Raw genomic sequence first — 23,448 nt, 5'->3', positions numbered from 1 at the left:
AGACCAGGATGGTTCTTCTAACAGACCAGCATGGTTCTTCTAACAGACCAGGATGGTTCTTCTAACAGACCAGCATGGTTCTTCTAACCGAGACCAGCATGGTTCTTCTAACCTAGACCAGCATGGTTCTTCTAACAGACCAGCATGGTTCTTCTAACCTAGACCAGCATGGTTCTTCTAACCTAGACCAGCATGGTTCTTCTAACCTAGACCAGGATGGTTCTTCTAACAGATGGCTAATGAAAAGCCCAGCTTACTACCTCATGACTCAGCTACTGTATACTAGCTAATGAAAAGCCCAGCTTACTACCTCATGACTCAGCTTTACTAGTTAATGGAAAGCTCAGCCTACAAGCTCATGACTCAGCTTTACTAGTTAATGGAAAGCTCAGCCTACAAGCTCATGACTCAGCTTTACTAGTTAATGGAACGCTCAGCCTACAACCTCATGACTCAGATTCTGCTTTACGAGCTAATGGAAAGCTCAGCCTACAACGTCATGATTCAGTTATACTAGCTAATGGGAAGCTCAGCCTAATAACACCCCTTCATTTTTTTTTTTTTTTCATCAAATTTTTCAAATGAATGTACTAGCAAAGCACATTGTTAAAGCAAAGAATGTATTTACCATAATCTAATGTCAATATTTCAGGAAGCGACTCCACCCCTCCTCCCTTCATCAAGATGTCTCCTCTATCTAACAAGTTTGAAGGCATTCCACAGCAGCAAAGGTACTGTGATGCACAGCTGGCTAGGGAAGTTATATTTCGTATGGCATCGCTCCCGCTCTGAGCCTTACGAGATACTCTATATCGCCTGTGATACCTAATGTATCTCCCACGAACAAAAACACATGCACCCCACCTGTATGGGGCCCCGCCCCTTATGGTGGCACCACCCATATAATCATGACTCTGGTCATGACACACCCTTCCTCTATTTTCGTCCCAGCGCACTGGATGCTTGCACCATGCGAGCTAGCGGAATGTAAAAGATTAAGGAAGATTAATAATGTTGGAAGCTTACCGGAGGTTGCTGGCCCCTGGCATCTTCGACGCATGTTTTCGGCGACACGACGGGCCTGTGATGTTCCTCGGTTGATGACTGCACATCGAGGTTTCAGCTGTACAAGGCTGGCTGTCGGGCCAGCTTGTACTCAGGTAGGCCCTGTGTCTTCAGGCATGGGTATTAGTGTTAGTAATGCTGGTTTGTGTTGTTAACACAACCTTGTTGTGTGTTGGCGCCAGGGGCAAGATGGTTTGGTGAACGTTCTCTGCAGGGAACGGTTTCCAAGCTGTCTTGGGCGTGCTGCTAAAACATCTAAAGCTATGCTAACATGCTATCGCTACTGCCGCATGCTATCACTACTGCTAATTGCTATGCTGTTTTAATGTCTCCGCCGTGAGATGTTGTCACTCTCCCGCCTCTTGCCCGGTTCATCAATGAAGGTCAGTCGGTAGCTGTTGTGGGGTTTTGAGTTCTATTTACCTTTTTCGGGTAAATGGGTTGACAACGGGGTAGGTCGTGGCTAGGTTCTAGCCAGGTATTACCTTGTGTTCCGGCGGGGTTTGTTGAACGGTGTTCCCATCTGGGTTGGCGTCGGGTAGTGGGGCTATGGGTCCAGCCGACATGGTAAACATGTTGCGTGTCTGTGCACAGGCAATTGTTGTCTTGGGTTCCACATTGCCTGGCGTTAGGCTGCAGTAGTATAAGGGCAGGGCCGCTTGGGAGAAATGTGAGGCCCTGTGCGTTTTTAGACGCGAGGCCCCCCATCTCCTGGGGCGGCCCTGTGTAGGGGGCTATTGTTTCATTTTGTCACTCTGCTATGAGAAGGTCTGTCTTGCTACAGCTTTCTCTCCTCTCAAACCATTCATACTGACGGTCAATCGGTATACTGGGGGAGTAGTGCGGGGGGGGGGCTTTGTTTACCTTTTTTGGTAAATGGGCTAAACTAGGGCTGGTGTTCTGTTGTGAATATTTTGAATGAAGACGGGTCTGGTCCGTCTCCCCTTAAACTTTGTGTGTATGGGTTTGCTCATTCTACAGTTTTTGTGGTTTAGCTCTTTTTATTCATTTAACCTTTTCATGGTCCACACCACAGTGGAGGGTGCTGTTTGCAATCACCACTGGTGCTCCATGTTAACGTCAGTCCTTTGTTTTTGATATATTGAAACAATGCCCCGCCCGGCCGACACCATGGGTCGGCCTGGCGAGATGGTGTCTGGTGGAGGGGCCTTGAGGGCCGGCCGACGTCGACACATCGCGCACGGTGTTGGTAAACCACTCCGTCGAGGATGTTGACGTTATTAGCTTTGACCCAGCCGCAAGCTATAACCGCTCAGGGTTCCCCTCTCCGCAGGGGATTTTGGTCTTCTGCTGGAGCGCGGGCGGTATTGTCCTAGGCCCTACACCGCCTCACACCGCGCAGCCAGAAGAAGAGAGAGCACGGCCTCGTCAGCGGCGATGACGGGGCCCTCGACAGGCGGCCATGTTTCCCCCGCCAGTGGTGCCCTGGTTGGAGAATCGACAGGGTATCGCGAGGCCGACAGTCTTGGCGGCCGAGGGATCGGCCATTTTGGGTGATTTCGGTGTTGGTAAACCACTCCGTCGTCATTTTGCCGCGAGCAGCCCGCTCCCCGTTCAATCCTCTCTCTGGTATCCCCAGAGGCGGGGCTCTGAGCATTCTCCTTTGGCTGCGGGCCGCGAACCTTCATTGAAGCGTATGCGGCCCCATTCTTCGCTTCTCATGGAGACAGGGGCTGACACCCAGTTGATGGCTGAGCCTGGGTCTGTCCGTGAGAATGTTGTGCTGTCAAGCGGCTCCCACACCTTGAACTGTGTTGGTTGAGCCTGGTGTTACGTCTGTCAACTTAAGTGTTGTCAGCAGGGGGGCTCGAAACCTTTTGAGGCACACAGTGCGGGCTTCCCCGGCCTCGCCTTCGCCAGGCCAGGTATCATGTTGGTGCTCCCACTCCTGGAATATTGGCAAGTGGTCGCAGCTCACATGGTTTGGGGTGGTAGTGATATCACTGCAGGGCTACGGTGTGTAGGAACCCATGGGGGCCTTACACCTTGCATGTCCGGCTGCGGAACAACTCCTTCAGCATGTTCTGGAGGGGTGTTCAGTGGGGGGGCTTTTTTGATCGGAAGCCCCCCGTATCAGACAGGCCCTTTTCTGTCGGGGTTCCCCCTTGGGTGCGATTGCCTCGTGGGTGGTGTCAGGGTCAGGTGTTCCGACACGGAACGCGCTCCTCGCACGATTCCAGGGTTGTCTTCGCACAGCGGGGGGGACCGGGCCAACTATCTACAGTTCCTGGCGGACCTGCGCCACGTGACGGCGGGTGCGTTGGGAGTGTCGTCACATATGACTACGGCAGTACCATATGTCGAGGTAGATGGAGAGAATGGTGAGGCGGGGACTTGTGTTTACACAACCCCACCCGTTTTCAGGTTTGGTACAGACCCTGTTGTCGGGGTCTCCAGCAGGGACAGCTCTGGTCGACGAGATCCAATCTCTGTGGACGAAGCAAGCCATCGTCGTGGCGTTCTCCTCCCGGTGTTCTCTGCCCGAGAAGTCGGGAGGGAGGGGTGTAAGACCCAGGCTGGACCTGTCCCATGGGAAGGTTCAGCATTTTTTGGATCGTCTCCTACCTGTTGAACACTGTCAGGTGGGGGTCTGGTTCTCCTCCATAGACCTGTAGGATGCGTATGCGCATCCCCGATCTTCCATCCTAGGGCTTACCTACGCTTCCTTTGCAGGGTTAGCGTATGAGTACCAGAGGCTGCCGTTCGGTTTTCTCTGGCTCCCCGCATCTTCACCAAGTGCGTGGAGGCCGCACTGGGGCCTCTGCGTCATCCGGGGTTACGGAGTGTTCTGCCCTGATGACGTTCTGGTCCTTCGCGGTCAAGGTGGATCGTCAGGTCTCGTACCAGGCAGGTCTCTACCAGCCTGGGGTTGCTGTAGACTGGATGTAGAGTATTCCTCTTCCCAGTCAACGGTTGGAGGGCTATGGGCATCCATCTCGGAGCGTGTTGTCAACACGCTCGGGAGGTTCCGTCCTAGGACGGTTACGGCGCTGTCTCACGTCGCGTTTTCACCGACGCCTCCCTCGCTGGTGATGCGTCGGGCCAACGCAGTAGGGGGCAGCTGGCAAACCATGCTGCCCGATCTGCGCTACGTTCAATGTGTTGGTGTTGAAAGCGGTCCTTCTGGTCCACAAATGGTGTTGATCAGGACGGACGATACGACGTCAGTGTCGTGTATCGACAGACAGGGAGGAGTACGCTCCCCCTGTCTGCACCAGGCGGCGGGCGGCTGGCTATGGGCGTCCTCCATCTGCGCGGCCTAAGGGCTCCCCACATCCCCGGCAGGGAGAATGTGGGTGCAGGTGTACTGTCGCGGGGCGGCCCTCATCCTGACGGGTGAGGATTGCGTCTGGACATGGCCAGGCAGGTCTGGGACCGATGCCGTGCCGCCAGGGATTCTTCCCCATACATCTGTTAGGTCAGTTGTTGGGACGGGTACGTTGAGGGGTGCAGGTTCTTGATCCTGATGGTGTTACCATCTGGAATGCGCATGCTCCCTCCACTGTCGCGCTTGCGGCGTTAAGCCGGTGCAACGCTCCTTGGCTCCGACTTGGGATCTTCAATTGGTCCTCGGTCGGTTGTCCTTGGCCCCGTTTGAGCCGCTCGAGCGGGCGCCGTTGGGACAGCTGTCCTTCAGGACCGCGTTCCTTCTGGCTGTCACTTCCGCTAAACGCGTAGGTGAGCTCTGTGCTCTCTCGGTACGTCCAGAGTGCCTGTCTTTTCGGACCGATTGCGGTGTCACTCTGCGACCTAATCCTGCTTTCGTGCCTGAGAATATCCGGAGTTCCTTCCGCTCCCGGGATATTGTGGTTCAGGCGTTTCGTCCTCCTCCTCACACTGGTGAGTTAGATGCGGGCCTTCACCTGTCATGTCCAGTCCGTGCTTGGGGATTTACCTCAGCCGTACTCAGGATTTCAGGGTTACCGACCAGCTTTTTGTCTGTTACGGTGGGGCTCGTGCTGGTAAGGCACTGTCGGAGCAGCGCCTGTCCCATTGGTTGTGCGAGGGTGTTACCCTCTGCTACACGCTGGCTGGGCAGGATCCCCCTGGGGGCGTCGGGCGCACTCCACTCGTGGGGTGGCTGCCTCTGCCGCTCTCCTGGGTGGGGCCTCGGTGGAGGACATCTGTGCTGCAGCTTCATGGTCCTCCCCGGGCTCCTTTGTAAGGTTTTACCTCATGGACATGACCGGGGGTTCTGTCTCCCAGGCGGTTCTGGGGTCTGTGGCCTTTCCTGCTTCCCGTCCTTTGGTCGGGTAGCGGGAGTGTATGGGTATGGGCCGCAGTGTGTTGAGTCACACGTGGTTCCGCCTGTACGGTGTGTTCAAGGGGTTCTGGCTCCCTCTTGTTCGCATTCAGGTGGAGTTGACTGCGCCCCCCCTTCGTTAGGAAGGATGGGGTGACAGGGCTCCCCGCACCCCTTGATGTGGGCTTACGGGTCCTCAGGGGGTACATCTGTCGGGTCTCGCACCCGCTCTTCCCCATTATCTCGTAAGGCTCAGAGCGGGAGCGATGCCATACGAAATATAACGATAGGTTATGTAGATAACCTAGTTATATTAGTATAGGCTAAGCTCCCGCTCTGCGCGCCCTGAGTTCCCTCTTGAGGGATCTTTTCCTGGGACGGGTTTTTGGCGAGGAAGGGTGTGTCATGACCAGAGTCATGATTATATGGGTGGTGCCACCATAAGGGGCGGGGCCCCATACAGGTGGGGTGCATGTGTTTTTGTTCGTGGGAGATACATTAGGTATCACAGGCGATATAGAGTATCTCGTAAGGCTCAGAGCGGGAGCTTAGCCTATACTAATATAACTAGGTTATCTACATAACCTATCGTTATTAGACGTTTAAGTGGTCATAATGTAAATAGTTCGACTGCATACTTTGAAGCCACAGCTCCATATCCGTTTACAGTACAACTTATGTGTTTTTGCCCAACTGATAATATGGGACATGTAACCACTTTGATTTGGCTTTTGATTAAAGAGGCATTCCGCAGATTTTTTACCTGGATCGTATTGTTCTGTTGTGAGGAGGACACATGAGAATCAAATGTAAAACACGCTGTGCCTCCGTCACCTGGACCTCTAGTGAACTACAAACTATTTTAAACTGTAGTACCAGGCCCGACTCCAGTAAAGTTGAGGAAATAGTGTCAGCGGTTCACTACAGATCTGCTCCCCTCTGCGTAACATCAACCGAAGCTCTGGAGACGCCGAACACACGGCTAAGTTCTATGTCTGATTGTCACACATCCTCTCCTCACAACAGAACGATAGGATTCAGGTTAAAACTCTTGTCAAAGGCCCCTTTAACCTTTTATGACCCTCTGCTTTCAGCACTACTTTAGCCAACACGAAGTCTACGCTCGGTCCAAGGGTTCTTCCCAAACTACCTCAGAAAGGTACAGGCGTTCCCAGCATTTCAACGGCAAATTTTGAACCTAATACATGTAGTTGCTTCTAGGGCTGACCCCTATTAGTCGATTAGTCGACTAATCGGTCGAAAGGAGCCGTAGTCGACTAGCCAACCTCTTAGTCGAATACAAAAGAAAAAAAAATTAAGATTTATTATATATATATATATATATATATATATAATTTTTTTTATCATTCTTTCCAAAAGAAAAGAGGCATAGAAGCGTGGCTAACGCTAATGGCACGCATACCAGAGGCTAACTGCCTACGAAAACAGGCACAGAGGCACTGAAAGAGGATTTCACCCATCTAATGAACACACTAGACTAGACAAATATCAAGATGTATCCATCAGTGGACCAATTGCATGCTTTTGCAGAGGACAAGAAGCCTTCAGTCGACTCCTTCAGACATTAAGAACCCCCCACAGCCCAAATGGAATGATAAAAAAAATATATATATATTATACTTTTTTTTCCTTTTTTTTTGTCGACCAATAGTCGCCAAATTTTGGCCAATCATAGTCGACCATCCAAATCCTTAGTCGGGGACAGCCCTAGTTGCTTCCAGTATTACATTCACAATATCGTTATGTGGCCATGACGTCTGCATGCCGTCTGTATCTCCCTCTGTAGTGGCACTGCGGAAGATCGACACCATCCATCCCTCCATGGACAGAGCCAGCCTCCCTCCGGAGGTCTTCCCCAAATCCCCGCCGGGATCTGACCCCCACCAGAAGGTTCCTCTGCCGGAGAAGCCTCCGCTGGCGGACCTGCCCCCCAGGCCCCAGCCCTCCGACCTGCCCCCTAAGCCCGGAGAACTGCCCCCCAAGCCCCAGCTCTCAGACCTGCCCCCTAAACCTCAGCTGGGAGATCTGCCGCCCAAACCCCAGCTCAAAGATCTCCCTCCCAAGCCTCACCTCTCGGACATCGCTCCTAAACCGGTAGTGTCTGAGCCCGGTCCCGGTCCTAAACCGGTAGTGTCTGAGGCCGGTCCCGGTCCTAAACCGGTAGTGTCTGAGGCCGGCCCCGGTCCTAAACCGGTAGTGTCTGAGGCCGGCCCCGGTCCTAAACCGGTAGTGTCTGAGCCCGGTCCCGGTCCTAAACCGGGAGTGTCTGAGCCCGGTCCCGGTCCTAAACCGGGAGTGTCTGAGGCCGGTCCCAGGCCGCCACCCGCGGAGCCTGCTCCTAAACCCCAGCCTCCGCCCCGGGACTCGCCGTCGCCCAATCAACACGTGGATATCACGAGCCCCTCCCCGCCGCAGCCCAGCGAGGACACCAATGGGAGCCCGCCGGGGACCCCAGACACACCTGTGCCCCTCCCCCGAAAGATGAACACGGTAGGACTACAGCACAGCCCAGACAGTAAAGATGAACACAGTAGAACTACAGCACAGCCCAGACAGTAAAGATGAATACAGTAGAACTACAGCACAGCCCAGACAGTAAAGATGAACACAGTAGAACTACAGCACAGCCCAGACAGTAAAGATGAATACAGTAGAACTACAGCACAGCCCAGACAGTAAAGATGAATACAGTAGAACTACAGCACAGCCCAGACAGTAAAGATGAATACAGTAGAACTACAGCACAGCCCTGACAGTAAAGATGAATACAGTAGAACTACAGCACAGCCCTGACAGTAAAGATGAACACAGTAGAACTACAGCACAGCCCTGACAGTAAAGATGAATACAGTAGAACTACAGCACAGCCCTGACAGTAAAGATGAACACAGTAGAACTACAGCACAGCCCAGACAGTAAAGATGAATACAGTAGAACTACAGCACAGCCCAGACAGTAAAGATGAATACAGTAGAACTACAGCACAGCCCTGACAGTAAAGATGAATACAGTAGAACTACAGCACAGCCCTGACAGTAAAGATGAACACAGTAGAACTACAGCACAGCCCTGACAGTAAAGATGAATACAGTAGAACTACAGCACAGCCCTGAGCAGTAAAGATGAACACAGTAGAACTACAGCACAGCCCTGACAGTAAAGATGAATACAGTAGAACTACAGCACAGCCCTGACAGTAAAGATGAACACGGTAGAACTACAGCACAGCCCTGACAGTAAAGATGAACACGGTAGAACTACAGCACAGCCCAGACAGTAAAGATGAATACAGTAGAACTACAGCACAGCCCTGACAGTAAAGATGAACACAGTAGAACTACAGCACAGCCCTGACAGTAAAGATGAACACAGTAGAACTACAGCACAGCCCTGACAGTAAAGATGAACACAGTAGAACTACAGCACAGCCCTGACAGTAAAGATGAACACAGTAGAACTACAGCACAGCCCTGACAGTAAAGATGAATACAGTAGAACTACAGCACAGCCCTGACAGTAAAGATGAACACAGTAGAACTACAGCACAGCCCTGACAGTAAAGATGAATACAGTAGAACTACAGCACAGCCCTGACAGTAAAGATGAATACAGTAGAACTACAGCACAGCCCTGACAGTAAAGATGAATACAGTAGAACTACAGCACAGCCCTGACAGTAAAGATGAACACGGTAGGACTACAGCACAGCCCTGACAGTAAAGATGAATACAGTAGAACTACAGCACAGCCCTGACAGTAAAGATGAATACAGTAGAACTACAGCACAGCCCTGACAGTAAAGATGAATACAGTAGAACTACAGCACAGCCCTGACAGTAAAGATGAACACAGTAGAACTACAGCACAGCCCTGACAGTAAAGATGAACACAGTAGAACTACAGCACAGCCCCGACAGTAAAGATGAACACAGTAGAACTACAGCACAGCCCTGACAGTAAAGATGAATACAGTAGAACTACAGCACAGCCCTGACAGTAAAGATGAACACAGTAGAACTACAGCACAGCCCTGACAGTAAAGATGAACACAGTAGAACTACAGCACAGCCCTGACAGTAAAGATGAATACAGTAGAACTACAGCACAGCCCTCACAGTAAAGATGAACACAGTAGAACTACAGCACAGCCCTGACAGTAAAGATGAACACAGTAGAACTACAGCACAGCCCAGACAGTAAAGATGAACACAGTAGAACTACAGCACAGCCCCGACAGTAAAGATGAATACAGTAGAACTACAGCACAGCCCTGACAGTAAAGATGAACACAGTAGAACTACAGCACAGCCCTGACAGTAAAGATGAATACAGTAGAACTACAGCACAGCCCTCACAGTAAAGATGAACACAGTAGAACTACAGCACAGCCCTGACAGTAAAGATGAACACAGTAGAACTACAGCACAGCCCTGACAGTAAAGATGAACACAGTAGAACTACAGCACAGCCCTGACAGTAAAGATGAACACAGTAGAACTACAGCACAGCCCCGACAGTAAAGATGAATACAGTAGAACTACAGCACAGCCCTGACAGTAAAGATGAATACAGTAGAACTACAGCACAGCCCTGAGCAGTAAAGATGAACACAGTAGAACTACAGCACAGCCCTGACAGTAAAGATGAATACAGTAGAACTACAGCACAGCCCTGACAGTAAAGATGAACACAGTAGAACTACAGCACAGCCCAGACAGTAAAGATGAATACAGTAGAACTACAGCACAGCCCTGACAGTAAAGATGAACACAGTAGAACTACAGCACAGCCCTGAGCAGTAAAGATGAACACAGTAGAACTACAGCACAGCCCAGACAGTAAAGATGAATACAGTAGAACTACAGCACAGCCCTGACAGTAAAGATGAACACAGTAGAACTACAGCACAGCCCTGAGCAGTAAAGATGAACACAGTAGAACTACAGCACAGCCCTGAGCAGTAAAGATGAACACAGTAGAACTACAGCACAGCCCTGAGCAGTAAAGATGAACACAGTAGAACTACAGCACAGCCCCGACAGTAAAGATGAACACAGTAGAACTACAGCACAGCCCAGACAGTAAAGATGAACACAGTAGAACTACAGCACAGCCCTGACAGTAAAGATGAATACAGTAGAACTACAGCACAGCCCCGACAGAAAAGATGAATACAGTAGAACTACAGCACAGCCCTGACAGTAAAGATGAATACAGTAGAACTACAGCACAGCCCCGACAGTAAAGATGAACACAGTAGAACTACAGCACAGCCCTGACAGTAAAGATGAACACAGTAGAACTACAGCACAGCCCTGACAGTAAAGATGAATACAGTAGAACTACAGCACAGCCCTGACAGTAAAGATGAATACAGTAGAACTACAGCACAGCCCTGACAGTAAAGATGAATACAGTAGAACTACAGCACAGCCCCGACAGTAAAGATGAATACAGTAGAACTACAGCACAGCCCAGACAGTAAAGATGAACACAGTAGAACTACAGCACAGCCCTGACAGTAAAGATGAATACAGTAGAACTACAGCACAGCCCTGACAGTAAAGATGAACACAGTAGAACTACAGCACAGCCCAGACAGTAAAGATGAATACAGTAGAACTACAGCACAGCCCTGACAGTAAAGATGAATACAGTAGAACTACAGCACAGCCCCGACAGTAAAGATGAATACAGTAGAACTACAGCACAGCCCCGACAGTAAAGATGAATACAGTAGAACTACAGCACAGCCCTGACAGTAAAGATGAACACAGTAGAACTACAGCACAGCCCTGAGCAGTAAAGATGAACACAGTAGAACTACAGCACAGCCCTGACAGTAAAGATGAACACAGTAGAACTACAGCACAGCCCTGACAGTAAAGATGAACACAGTAGAACTACAGCACAGCCCTGACAGTAAAGATGAATACAGTAGAACTACAGCACAGCCCTGACAGTAAAGATGAATACAGTAGAACTACAGCACAGCCCTGACAGTAAAGATGAATACAGTAGAACTACAGCACAGCCCTGACAGTAAAGATGAACACAGTAGAACTACAGCACAGCCCTGACAGTAAAGATGAACACAGTAGAACTACAGCACAGCCCTGACAGTAAAGATGAACACAGTAGAACTACAGCACAGCCCTGACAGTAAAGATGAACACAGTAGAACTACAGCACAGCCCTGACAGTAAAGATGAATACAGTAGAACTACAGCACAGCCCTGACAGTAAAGATGAATACAGTAGAACTACAGCACAGCCCTGACAGTAAAGATGAATACAGTAGAACTACAGCACAGCCCTGACAGTAAAGATGAACACAGTAGAACTACAGCACAGCCCTGACAGTAAAGATGAACACAGTAGAACTACAGCACAGCCCTGACAGTAAAGATGAACACTTTGCAGACTAAATTGGCCTGAATCAGATTTATTTGCTTTTTTTTTTTTTTTTGTGACTCAGATCTTTTTCTTTTTTTTATGACAGTGTGAACAACACAAATCACATCGAATCTGATCTTTTCAATTCTGATTTGGTCCTAAATCAGATACAAGTCAGATTATTTGCTATGTGACCTCAGTGTGAACAGTCATGTCGGAATGATGTGACTTTTTACCTCACACTAGATTGACATTCATCACAATTTTGCACTGGCAGGAGTGACTCATGAATACAAACATGGAAGACAGCTGGAGGTGGTCAGTGGAGGGCCAGTGAGGTGTTTACCTTATAAGTATTTGGGGTGATACTTCTGTACAAGAAGATCTTGAGGGGACGTATCATAACCGGTCTGTGTCTTAAAACATAATTGAAAGAGGAAAGAAGCTCTCATTCACCTCCTCGCCACCATTATCATCTGCTCACCAATTAGCTGATCTCCACTGCACATCAACTTAAAAATTAAACCATAAACTATTACTTCAGTGTCCTCCATGTTTTTACGTCCAACTTCGTTATTGTTCATTTGCGCATTTGTGGGTCAGTTCAGGAGCGTAACCAGTTCACACTGGAATCTGATATTGGCCAAACAAAGAAAATCTGATCTGAGCAATAAATCAAAATTCAGCAATGCTTGTAGTGTGAACCTAGCCTTAGTGTCAAATATATATGTGCTACAAACTACCGTACTCTACTGACTGTCTGCAATGTGTGTCCAGGGGAAAAGCAAAGCTCGGAGGGTGAAAACCATCTACGACTGCCAGGCCGACAACGATGACGAGCTCACGTTCGTGGAGGGAGAAGTGATCATAGTGACGGGAGAGGAGGACCTGGAGTGGTGGGTGAGTGTCAAACACGTCGCTATTCTCGAAGACACTCTGATGTCACGAGACCGCCGCCATCTTGGTATAGGGGGACCATACGGATTTCTACCATCAAATCCATGCATTGAGCTCCGTTTTTATTACATGTTTTATCACATTCTTGTTCATTTCATAACATTTTCATACGATTTGTTTTGAAAATATTGAGGCCAACATGGCATTTCACTATTTCGAAAGCCTTTCTGGTGATTCTAAGGCGAGATATGAGTCAAAGAAACTCCCCCTGATTAGCACGACCACAACATCAGAGCGAGTTAGCCGAACGTTAGCCACCAGCCACTTTTTCCTCTGTGATGGTATAAAACTTCCGATTTGGATTTCTGTTTTTGTCATTAGTATAACGCGTAACACAGCAGCTCTTTGGCATTGTGAAGGACTGAAGAAAAGTCTGCTTGATTGTCTTTAATTTGCCGCTTTAACTATCCGTTTCTCCACTAAATAGTGTACACAATGTACCAGGCGGGGCAGTTTCCCCCCACGCTGCAGTTGCGTAGCAATAACAGACAGGAAGTTGACTTCGAGAATACGTCAGAACGGCATATCTTTGGCTTTTTTATTTTATTTTTTTATTTTATGTTTTTGGTAGATTTTTATTGTTTTTACTACCGGGCAGTCCGGTAGAGAGAGAGAGAGAGAGAGAGAGAGAGAGAGAGAGAGGAAGAACGGGAGACAGAGCAGGGGGAAGACATTCGGCAAAGGACCGGGAATCTAATCCGGGTCGGACGCATCGCGACGCAACGCGTTACATGGTTCGCCACTTGGGGCGCCCCTGCTTTTTTCTTTACTGCTGCGAAAACCGCCGTTGTATTGGATTTATATAGCGCCTTTTATGCACTCTTCCTACTATACTATGCACTCTTCCTACTATACTATGCACTCTTCCTACTATACTATGCACTCTTCCTACTATACTATGCACTCTTCCTACTATACTATGCACTCTTCCTACTATACTAATATGTCTTTACTACTATGCACTCAAAACTGCAACACTCAAGTTTCAGCACTGTTTGATGAACATTGTTACTCAGCTGTGAGAGTTGTGCCCTTCCTGCTGACTTGTCGTACAGAACTTTGGTATAGAAAAACGTCAGCTAAACGACTAAATGTAAAATGTTAATGTTATGAAACTCAAGGACACTTTACAAAGCAACAAAAAGACCAATAAAACATAAGCAGAAGAAATAATAGTAACAATGAATGACAGGGAGATGACAAGAGGCCATAGGCCTTCGTGAACAGGTGGGTTTTCAGGAGTCCAAGAATGTAGCAGAGCGGATCTCAGCCTCCCGGAGAGGGTGCAGAGGTGGAGGAGGTCAGATAGGTACTGGGGGTGCAGAGGTGGAGGAGGTCAGATAGGTACTGGGGGTGCAGAGGTGGAGGGGGTCAGATAGGTACTGGGGGTGCAGAGGTGGAGGAGGTCAGATAGGTACTGGGGGTGCAGAGGTGGAGGAGGTCAGATAGGTACCTGGGGGTGCAGAGGTGGAGGAGGTCAGATAGGTACTGGGGGGCAAGGGAACGGAGGGACTTTGCTGCACTCCTCCTCATACAGTTAAAGGGATAGTCCTGATTTTTGTAACCGTAGCCATATTGTATTACTTACCAATGATAATGTTGATTAGTAGAGTCCTTTCTCAACACAAGCCATGCTGTTCCTCACACTAGCTCCGGCTAGTTAGCCACAACTTAATGCAAAGTCAATGGGGTCGAGCTCCTGTCTGTACAAACTGACTGAAGGTACTGTACAGTAACTGACATCTACTCCCCAGAGGACACAAAATAGTAGTATCTTATCTTATTTCAGTTACCTTCAGTCAGACAGGAGCTTGGCCCCATTGACTTTACATCGGTTGGTTGGCTAAACCTTACCGACGACAATGTCATTGATAAGGAGATACTGTAGGACTAGGGGTCCATGAGAACGAGAACTAACCCTTTAATTAACTGCGTGCACCATTGACAGTGAGGGGGGAAAACGTATTCTTGTGTTGTGCGCTTTTTTTTCATACCATGTTCTCTCTCTCTCTCTCTCTCTCTCTCTCTCTCCCTTTCCTGTCCAGATCGGGCACGTCGAGGGGCACCCGCAGCGGAAAGGGGTGTTCCCTATGTCCTTTGTGCATATCCTGAGTGACTGACAGACAGACTTGCACTACTAAACCTCCCCCCAATAGAGGGGGGGGGGTCCTTGTACATAGCTACTATTAACACCCCCCCCCCCCCCCCCCCCCGATGTGAAACAAGCATTCTAAAGAGAAACCCACAATGAAGAAACCCCAAGTAGGCTTATAGGCTTATCCGGTCACAGATGCCACACTTCCACCTTGTACAAAGAATGTGTTTCCTCCTCCTAGGCAGTATTATCACCCCCCCCCCCCCCCCCCCCCCCCCAGCACTTACCTTAAAAACAATCTACGTTTATGCTGTGTTACTGTGTATATATATGTATGTACATATATTTGTGCGTAAGTGTATATACATGTTTTATTGTACAAAACATGTAGAAGTAACACATGGCCCCTCCCTAGCTGCCTGCCAGGGTCCCCCAGTCGAATCAGTGTCAGGATGGTGTGACGTTTTTTTCATTTAGTCTGTAATTCATTTTTACTGGTCATCGACTGCTAAAAAAAATATCTTTTTACATCCCTGGGAAAAAGAGGTTGTGTCACTAATTTAGTGTCTTGCACCCCCCCCCCCCCCCCCCGTCGTGTACCACCATGATCGACTGAAGAGCCAGAGCAGCCTCTCACTGATCTTCCCAAGATAGATGACAAAAGAAAAACAAATAGTATTCCTTGTTCTTGCTTGCTTTGTGTGTACATCGTATTGATTGTTTTACAGTATAGAGGAGACATCTGCTGCTACCGTGTGGTGTCATAATGAAGAGCCTACGGGTCAGAACCACAGGGTCACTAATAGTTAGACCACCTCTCGTCACGCTGTTCACTCTTCTTCATGTATGTAACGTCGAGTCATCTCTTACAGCCCTCAGGCCTTCTTCTTCTGTGCAACGGTGTTAACAGTGACTGGAATCGAGTGGAATTGCTGTGTAGGAATGCACTGCCCTCAGGGGGGTGAAGAAGACGAGCCACTGTCGGGCGGGGGCTGAGGTGTCCCCCGCTCCGTTATACAACCACTAGTTATTCACAGTATGTGGGGAAGCTCAAACGAAGGGTCCGTCTTTAGCGATGACTGGAGGAACGGTTCGTAGGACGACCCGAGAGAGAAAGGACGTTTTTACTGCAGAGCATGACGACCTGCGTTCACAATTCAAACTGTTGTTTTTGTTTCACATTCCCATGGGTTTATACCACTCATTTAAAACTTGAAATAAAAAGAAGAATTACGTCACATTATGAGATCTTGTTCAGCGGATCTTTCAGCTGTAATTGAGCAGAACGTTTACCCCGTCAATATTCCTTGCTAGGTTTGACTTCAGGGGTAGACGGATCGAGGGAACGGATGTTATTGTACTAAGTCAGCACTCACCACCCCCCCCCCCCCCACCACCCTTCATGTAAAAGCCGCAACCAATTATTCCATTGTATTATTAAAGTGTTGTACTTAAAACATCTTGGGGTTCCATTTTTTTTATGCTGGACATGCATGCGTTGAGAAAAAGCCTGCACACTTTCAGCTCTCGTTTACACCTTGAACAGTACAAACTAATGTGGATCTTGTGCTGCCACACCCATGTAAGTCAGATGATTGCTACCACTATATGTATAAGTCAGATGAGTCACACCTATATGTATAAGTCAGATGACTGCTACCACTATATGTATAAGAGTCAGATGAGTGTCACACCTATATGCAAGTCAGATGACTGCTATGACTATATGTATAAGTCAGATGAGTCACACCTATATGTATAAGTCAGATGATTGCTACCACTATAATGTATAAGTCAGATGAGTCACACCTATATGTATAAGTCAGATGATTGCTACCACTATAATGTATAAGTCAGATGAGTCACACCTATATGTATAAGTCAGATGACTGCTACCACTATATGTATAAGTCAGATGAGTCACACCTATATGTATAAGTCAGATGATTGCTACCACTATAATGTATAAGTCAGATGAGTCACACCTATATGTATAAGTCAGATGACTGCTACCACTATACAGGTACGTGCACACAGAGGCCAAGGGGTGCTTGAGCACCTGCCTTTTTGAGCCTCATCAAAAAAGTGCCCTTTTTGAAAATAATTTAAAAACGTTTTACCGTTACGCATATAGACTGCCCTTCCAACTGAAAAATGTCAGGATAGAATCAAAATATTAGGTAAAGAGAGAGAGAGATGCCCCATATTCCATTGCAGTTTGCACGGCCTCCTCAGCGTGCCTCTCCGCGGACCTATATATTTTATGCATAGCGTGGGTGGTGATGATAGAAACCGCTGTGGCGCATACAGTTGAATGCTGGTATTACTCATTGAGGGACACGAAGAAGTCAAGTCCGATGGGATTTGGGAATCTCAAATACAAATCGGGATTGGAATAAAAAATGCATTTATATTAAACAATACAGAATATACAGCACTTATTCCCTCCCCCCTGAACATTTATGGAGATGTATGGGCCTTTTAAGTCAGTGATAAAAGTGTCTTTCAAGGATAAGTGAGCTTGTGCACTGATTATAGTTCAATATTCAATATTTGATCACCAAAACCCCCCAAAAAGCATAAATAGGGGGCCCCCCTCCCGAAAAGGGCCATTAAAAAAAAGCTATGCGCGCTCGGATAATATATACACACAAGTGTAGTGCCCTTTTCAGCCTTTGAGCACCTGCCCCTCTAAAGTCCTGTGCACGTCCCACGCCTGCCGCGTGTAGCCGTTCCGCAACAGTAAGTTACTTCCGGGGTAGGCCTGATTGGCCCCGAAAGCACGTGACAGGCGCGGCCACGCCCCCGCGGCCGCCTCAGGACGCGCAACGAGGCTGCTGCTTTCCGCCTTCAACGCCGCCCGCCGCAGAGGAGGAAGAAGCAGGAGTTCGCCGCAAAACATAATAATAATCGCGCCGCAGTCGGCAGTTGAAGTAAAGTAAGTGCTGTATTTTGAAGTAAAGTAAGTGCTGTATTTTATTTCACATCAAGCAAGATTCACGGCGCCTTTCACATTGTAATATCATAATAATAATAATCGCGCCGCAGTCGGCTCACTTTTCCCATGTGCAGGCAGTCATCCACGCTGCAGCCATCTAATATTAATCACTTTTCAACGTTGAAGTAATGCTTAAGTTATAACTTGAGTCAAGAAAGCGCGAGCTTCACTCACTTTTCCCATGTGCAGGCAGTCATCCACGCTGCAGCCATCTAATATTAATCACTTTTCAACGTTGAAGTAATGCTTAAGTTATAACTTGAGTCAAGAAAGCGCGAGCTTCACTCACTTTTCCCATGTGCAGGCAGTCATCCACGCTGCAGCCATCTAATATTAATCACTTTTCAACGTTGAAGTAATGCTTAAGTTATAACTTGAGACGCTGCAGCCATCTATATTGAAGTAAGTGCTGTATTTTATTTCACATCAAGCAAGATTCACTTTGTCACAAGTGCTTAAGTTATCACATCAAGCAAGATTCACTTTGTCACAAGTGCTTAAGTTATCACATCAAGCAAGATTCACTTTGTCACAAGTGCTTAAGTTATCACATCAAGCAAGATTCACTTTGTCACAGGCTCGGTGACGGGGGCGTACATCGTGGACGCGGAGATGGAGCTGTGCTCATGCCCGGCAGGACAAACTGGGGCCCCCTGTAAACATCTGGCAGCAGTGGCCAAGTTTTACCCTGTGGATATGTCCAACACTTTTCTCCCGACAACTCCGGAGATGAAGGTCGTACTGCTCAAATTAACATCAGCAGGAGGTAAAGCTAATACCTTTCTTTTCACAATAAACTAGGGATGCTCGATATTGGCTTTTTTACCGATACCGATATACCGATATTGTCAAACTCTTAATTTCCGATACCGATATCAACCGATATCAACCGATACCGATATATGCAGGGTCCCCCCCCCCCCCCAAAAATGGAATAATTTCAGGTAATTAACATTACATATCTCTTGTTGTGGAATTAATGCATACTTTTGACAATAAATAAAATCAGAAATTGTTCTTACGCGCTTGCCTGGGTAAATAAAGGTTATAGAAATGTAAAAAAAAACGATACCGATATTTTCCGATATCACATTTTAATGCCGATATCGGCCGATAATATCGGTAGGCCGATAATATCGCACATCCCTACAATAAACCATAATAGACCTTTCCTACACTGAACGCAATGCCGCTTATTCTTATATTCTGTATACTATAGCAACCGTCCCCTTGGGCTTCCTTCAACCCCTGAGACTTGCTCAGCCCCTGAGACTTGCTCAGCCAGCATGCCAGTCATTCCAGGGTAAGTAATACCACCCTTGCAGCATGCACACACACACACACACACACACACACACACACACACACACACACACACACACACCATAAGATGTGACATACTGTAGTTGTTGATATGCGCGTGTCTTTGTGTCAACAGACGCCACCCCTGGGCCAAGCGGTACGGCGACAGATCAAACAGACGCCACCCCTGGGCCAAGCGGTACGGCGACAGATCAAACAGACGCCACCCCTGGGCCAAGCGGTACGGCGACAGATCAAACAGACGCCACCCCTGGGCCAAGCGGTACGGCGACAGATGAGCTGCAAGAAACCGGTCAGTTATGAACGCGTCTGTTTGTGTCACTTTATACCACTCATTTAAAACTTGAAATAAAAAGAAGAATTACGTCACATTATGAGATCTTGTTCAGCGGATCTTTCAGCTGTAATTGAGCAGAACGTTTACCCCGTCAATATTCCTTGCTAGGTTTGACTTCAGGGGTAGACGGATCGAGGGAACGGATGTTATTGTACTAAGTCAGCACTCACCACCCCCCCCCCCCCCCCCACCACCCTTCATGTAAAAGCCGCAACCAATTATTCCATTGTATTATTAAAGTGTTGTACTTAAAACATCTTGGGGTTCCATTTTTTTTATGCTGGACATGCATGCGTTGAGAAAAAGCCTGCACACTTTCAGCTCTCGTTTACACCTTGAACAGTACAAACTAATGTGGATCTTGTGCTGCCACACCCATGTAAGTCAGATGATTGCTACCACTATATGTATAAGTCAGATGAGTCACACCTATATGTATAAGTCAGATGACTGCTACCACTATATGTATAAGAGTCAGATGAGTGTCACACCTATATGCAAGTCAGATGACTGCTATGACTATATGTATAAGTCAGATGAGTCACACCTATATGTATAAGTCAGATGATTGCTACCACTATAATGTATAAGTCAGATGAGTCACACCTATATGTATAAGTCAGATGATTGCTACCACTATAATGTATAAGTCAGATGAGTCACACCTATATGTATAAGTCAGATGACTGCTACCACTATATGTATAAGTCAGATGAGTCACACCTATATGTATAAGTCAGATGATTGCTACCACTATAATGTATAAGTCAGATGAGTCACACCTATATGTATAAGTCAGATGACTGCTACCACTATACAGGTACGTGCACACAGAGGCCAAGGGGTGCTTGAGCACCTGCCTTTTTGAGCCTCATCAAAAAAGTGCCCTTTTTGAAAATAATTTAAAAACGTTTTACCGTTACGCATATAGACTGCCCTTCCAACTGAAAAATGTCAGGATAGAATCAAAATATTAGGTAAAGAGAGAGAGAGATGCCCCATATTCCATTGCAGTTTGCACGGCCTCCTCAGCGTGCCTCTCCGCGGACCTATATATTTTATGCATAGCGTGGGTGGTGATGATAGAAACCGCTGTGGCGCATACAGTTGAATGCTGGTATTACTCATTGAGGGACACGAAGAAGTCAAGTCCGATGGGATTTGGGAATCTCAAATACAAATCGGGATTGGAATAAAAAATGCATTTATATTAAACAATACAGAATATACAGCACTTATTCCCTCCCCCCTGAACATTTATGGAGATGTATGGGCCTTTTAAGTCAGTGATAAAAGTGTCTTTCAAGGATAAGTGAGCTTGTGCACTGATTATAGTTCAATATTCAATATTTGATCACCAAAACCCCCCAAAAAGCATAAATACACGCCTACACACACACACACACACACACACACACACACACACACCATAAGATGTGAGATACTGTAGTTGTTGATATGCGCGTGTATTCCCTACTCCAGCCACAAGTGTTAAATAGGATATAATAATATGAAGGATGTACATCTTGAAGTTGTTCAAACCCTGTGACATTCAAAATAAACCTATTCCCTTCTTATTGTCACACATTCAGATGATGACGACTGTGATTTCGAGGAGTCGTTGTCAGATATGCGGCGACGCAGTCAGGACCCCCTCTTCACTGCTGACTGCAAGGCCTGGTCAAAACAGTATCAGCTGCTGAAGAGGAACCCTTCCGCAATGTCGTCAGCCTTACGCACATTCGGCAAGTCCGGGAGCCTGTCAACGAGGGCTTTCACATTACGCCGGGCTGCGCGGCGGCAAGGCCCGATCATTGGCTGTCAGCCAACTGCAGTGGCGCGCAGGAAGTTGCCAGCTGGCTCAAGGAGACGCGTTCAAGCTGGGCGACCTGCAAAGCAACACAGCCTGAGCGCGTCGGTGGCTTTGAACACTAGTGGGGCAAAAAAACATTGAAGCTAATAGTGTAACGGTCAAAGTTTTTTTTTTTTTTATCTTACCCTGAGAGTCCACATTACAGTTCTACGTTTGTTTTGATGTGAAAATGATGCTGCACTTAGCACTGACTGCACTTAGCACTGTCTGAGAAAGTCCACATTACAGTTCTACATTTGTTTTGATGTGAAAATGATGCTGCACTTAGCACTGACTGCACTTAGCACTGACTGCACTTAGCACTGTCTGAGAAAGTACACATTACAGTTCTACTTTATAAAATGCTAATTGTAAATATGTTTGTCAATGTTAATAATATGAGAAAGTACATAATAGTTCTACTTTGACGTTTTAATGTTGGACCAAAGCAGCGCATGTAATTAGAATACAGGCAAATAAAAGTAATTTAGTTTAAAGTACAATCTTGGCTGTCTTTTTCTCTCAGCGCTTCAATGCGTAGATCTTGCCTTCAACAATGTATGCCTTTCAAATGTTAAATGATAAATGATTGCATGACTGCCGACTGCGGCGCGATTATTATGACTGCGATCGCAACGCTGTACATATGTCTCTATACTATTTTATTTCATACAACAATGTATGCCTTTCAAATGTTATTATGACTGATGACTGATGATCGCGACGCTGTATTGATTGATTGATTGACAACTTTATTAACAGATTGCAGAATGGGTACAATACAGTACAGCTCAATACACACAATTGTTAAGGGGATGCAGACCAGAGAAAGACTTTCGTCTTGTTTACATCAGGGTCCCCCATTTTCAATTCATCAGGACATATATGACATACATGACATACAGATAGTCAGTACTGCTACATCTATACATTTATGTACATATGTCTCTATACTATTTTATTTCATACAACAATGTATGCCTTTCAAATGTTATTATTGATTGATTGATTGAAAACTTTATTAACAGATTGCAGAATGGGTACAGTACAGTACGGCTCAATACATACAATTGTTAAGGGGATGCAGACCAGAGAAAGACTTTCGTCTTGTTTACATCAGGGTCCCCCATTTTCAATTCATCATAACATATATGATATACACGACATACAGATACAGTACTGCTACATCTATACATTTATGACGTACCAGATTTGCAAATACTGTTTGTGATACAAAAAGAGTCCAGAAAAGAGTATATACATTTGACGTAGAAACTGTACATTGGAGGAGGTTGGGTAATTGGGTGGGGTGGGGACTGTACATTGGAGGTGGTTAGGGTGGGTGGGGGACACTGTACAACTGTACAAGCAAAACTACATTGGAATATTGACAACCATACTTGGTAATTTACTGTACATTGGAGGGGGTTGGGTTAGGACATTTACAGGGGCCAGTTTCGAATTGCAGTCTCCCGTAGGTGCTCTTTGAGAGCGACAACACACATAAGGTTTTTGATTGATTGATTGATTGAAAACTTTATTAACAGATTGCAGAATGGGTACAGTACAGTACAGCTCAATACATACAATTGTTAAGGGGATGCAGACCAGAGAAAGACTTTCGTCTTGTTTACATCAGGGTCCCCCATTTTCAATTCATCATAACATATATGACATACATGACATACAGATAGACAGTACTGCTACATCTATACATTTATGACATATCAGATTTGCAAATACAGTACTGTTAATGTACTGATGTACTGACAGTACTGATGATCGCGACGCTGTACATATGTCTCTATACTATTTTATTTCATACAACAATGTATGCCTTTCAAATGTTATTATGACTGATGACTGCGATCGCGACGCTGTACATATGTCTCTATACTATTTTATTTCATACAACAATGTATGCCTTTCAAATGTTATTATGACTGATGATCGCGACGCTGTACAATATGTCTCTATACTATTTTATTTCATACAACAATGTATGCCTTTCAAATGTTATTATGACTGATGATCGCGACGCTGTACATATGTCTCTATACTATTTTATTTCATACAACAATGTATGCCTTTCAAATGTTATGACTGATGACTGCGATCGCGACGCTGTACATATGTCTCT

General features: G+C 46.7%; 1 protein-coding gene across 1 annotated transcript in view; it reads left to right on the top strand.

Moving 5' to 3' along the window:
* Nucleotides 1-15,056, top strand: part of asap1b (ArfGAP with SH3 domain, ankyrin repeat and PH domain 1b) — a 182,995-nt gene extending 167,939 nt beyond the window's left edge. Inside the window, exons 24-28 of the mRNA XM_084326649.1 lie at nt 653-731; nt 6,424-6,488; nt 7,137-7,840; nt 12,524-12,646; nt 14,749-15,056. Of these exons, the coding sequence (XP_084182775.1) occupies nt 653-731; nt 6,424-6,488; nt 7,137-7,840; nt 12,524-12,646; nt 14,749-14,823 (1,046 nt within the window). The 3' untranslated portion in view covers nt 14,824-15,056. The remainder of the gene's footprint in view (nt 1-652; nt 732-6,423; nt 6,489-7,136; nt 7,841-12,523; nt 12,647-14,748) is intronic.
* The last annotated feature ends 8,392 nt before the right edge of the window (nt 15,057-23,448 follow it).

Source organism: Notolepis coatsorum (assembly GCF_963971535.1).
Source record: "Notolepis coatsorum genome assembly, chromosome: 12".
Lineage (NCBI taxonomy): Eukaryota > Metazoa > Chordata > Actinopteri > Aulopiformes > Paralepididae > Notolepis > Notolepis coatsorum.
Note: the sequence above shows the minus strand (reverse complement) of the source record. Positions and strands in the feature narration are given on the sequence as shown.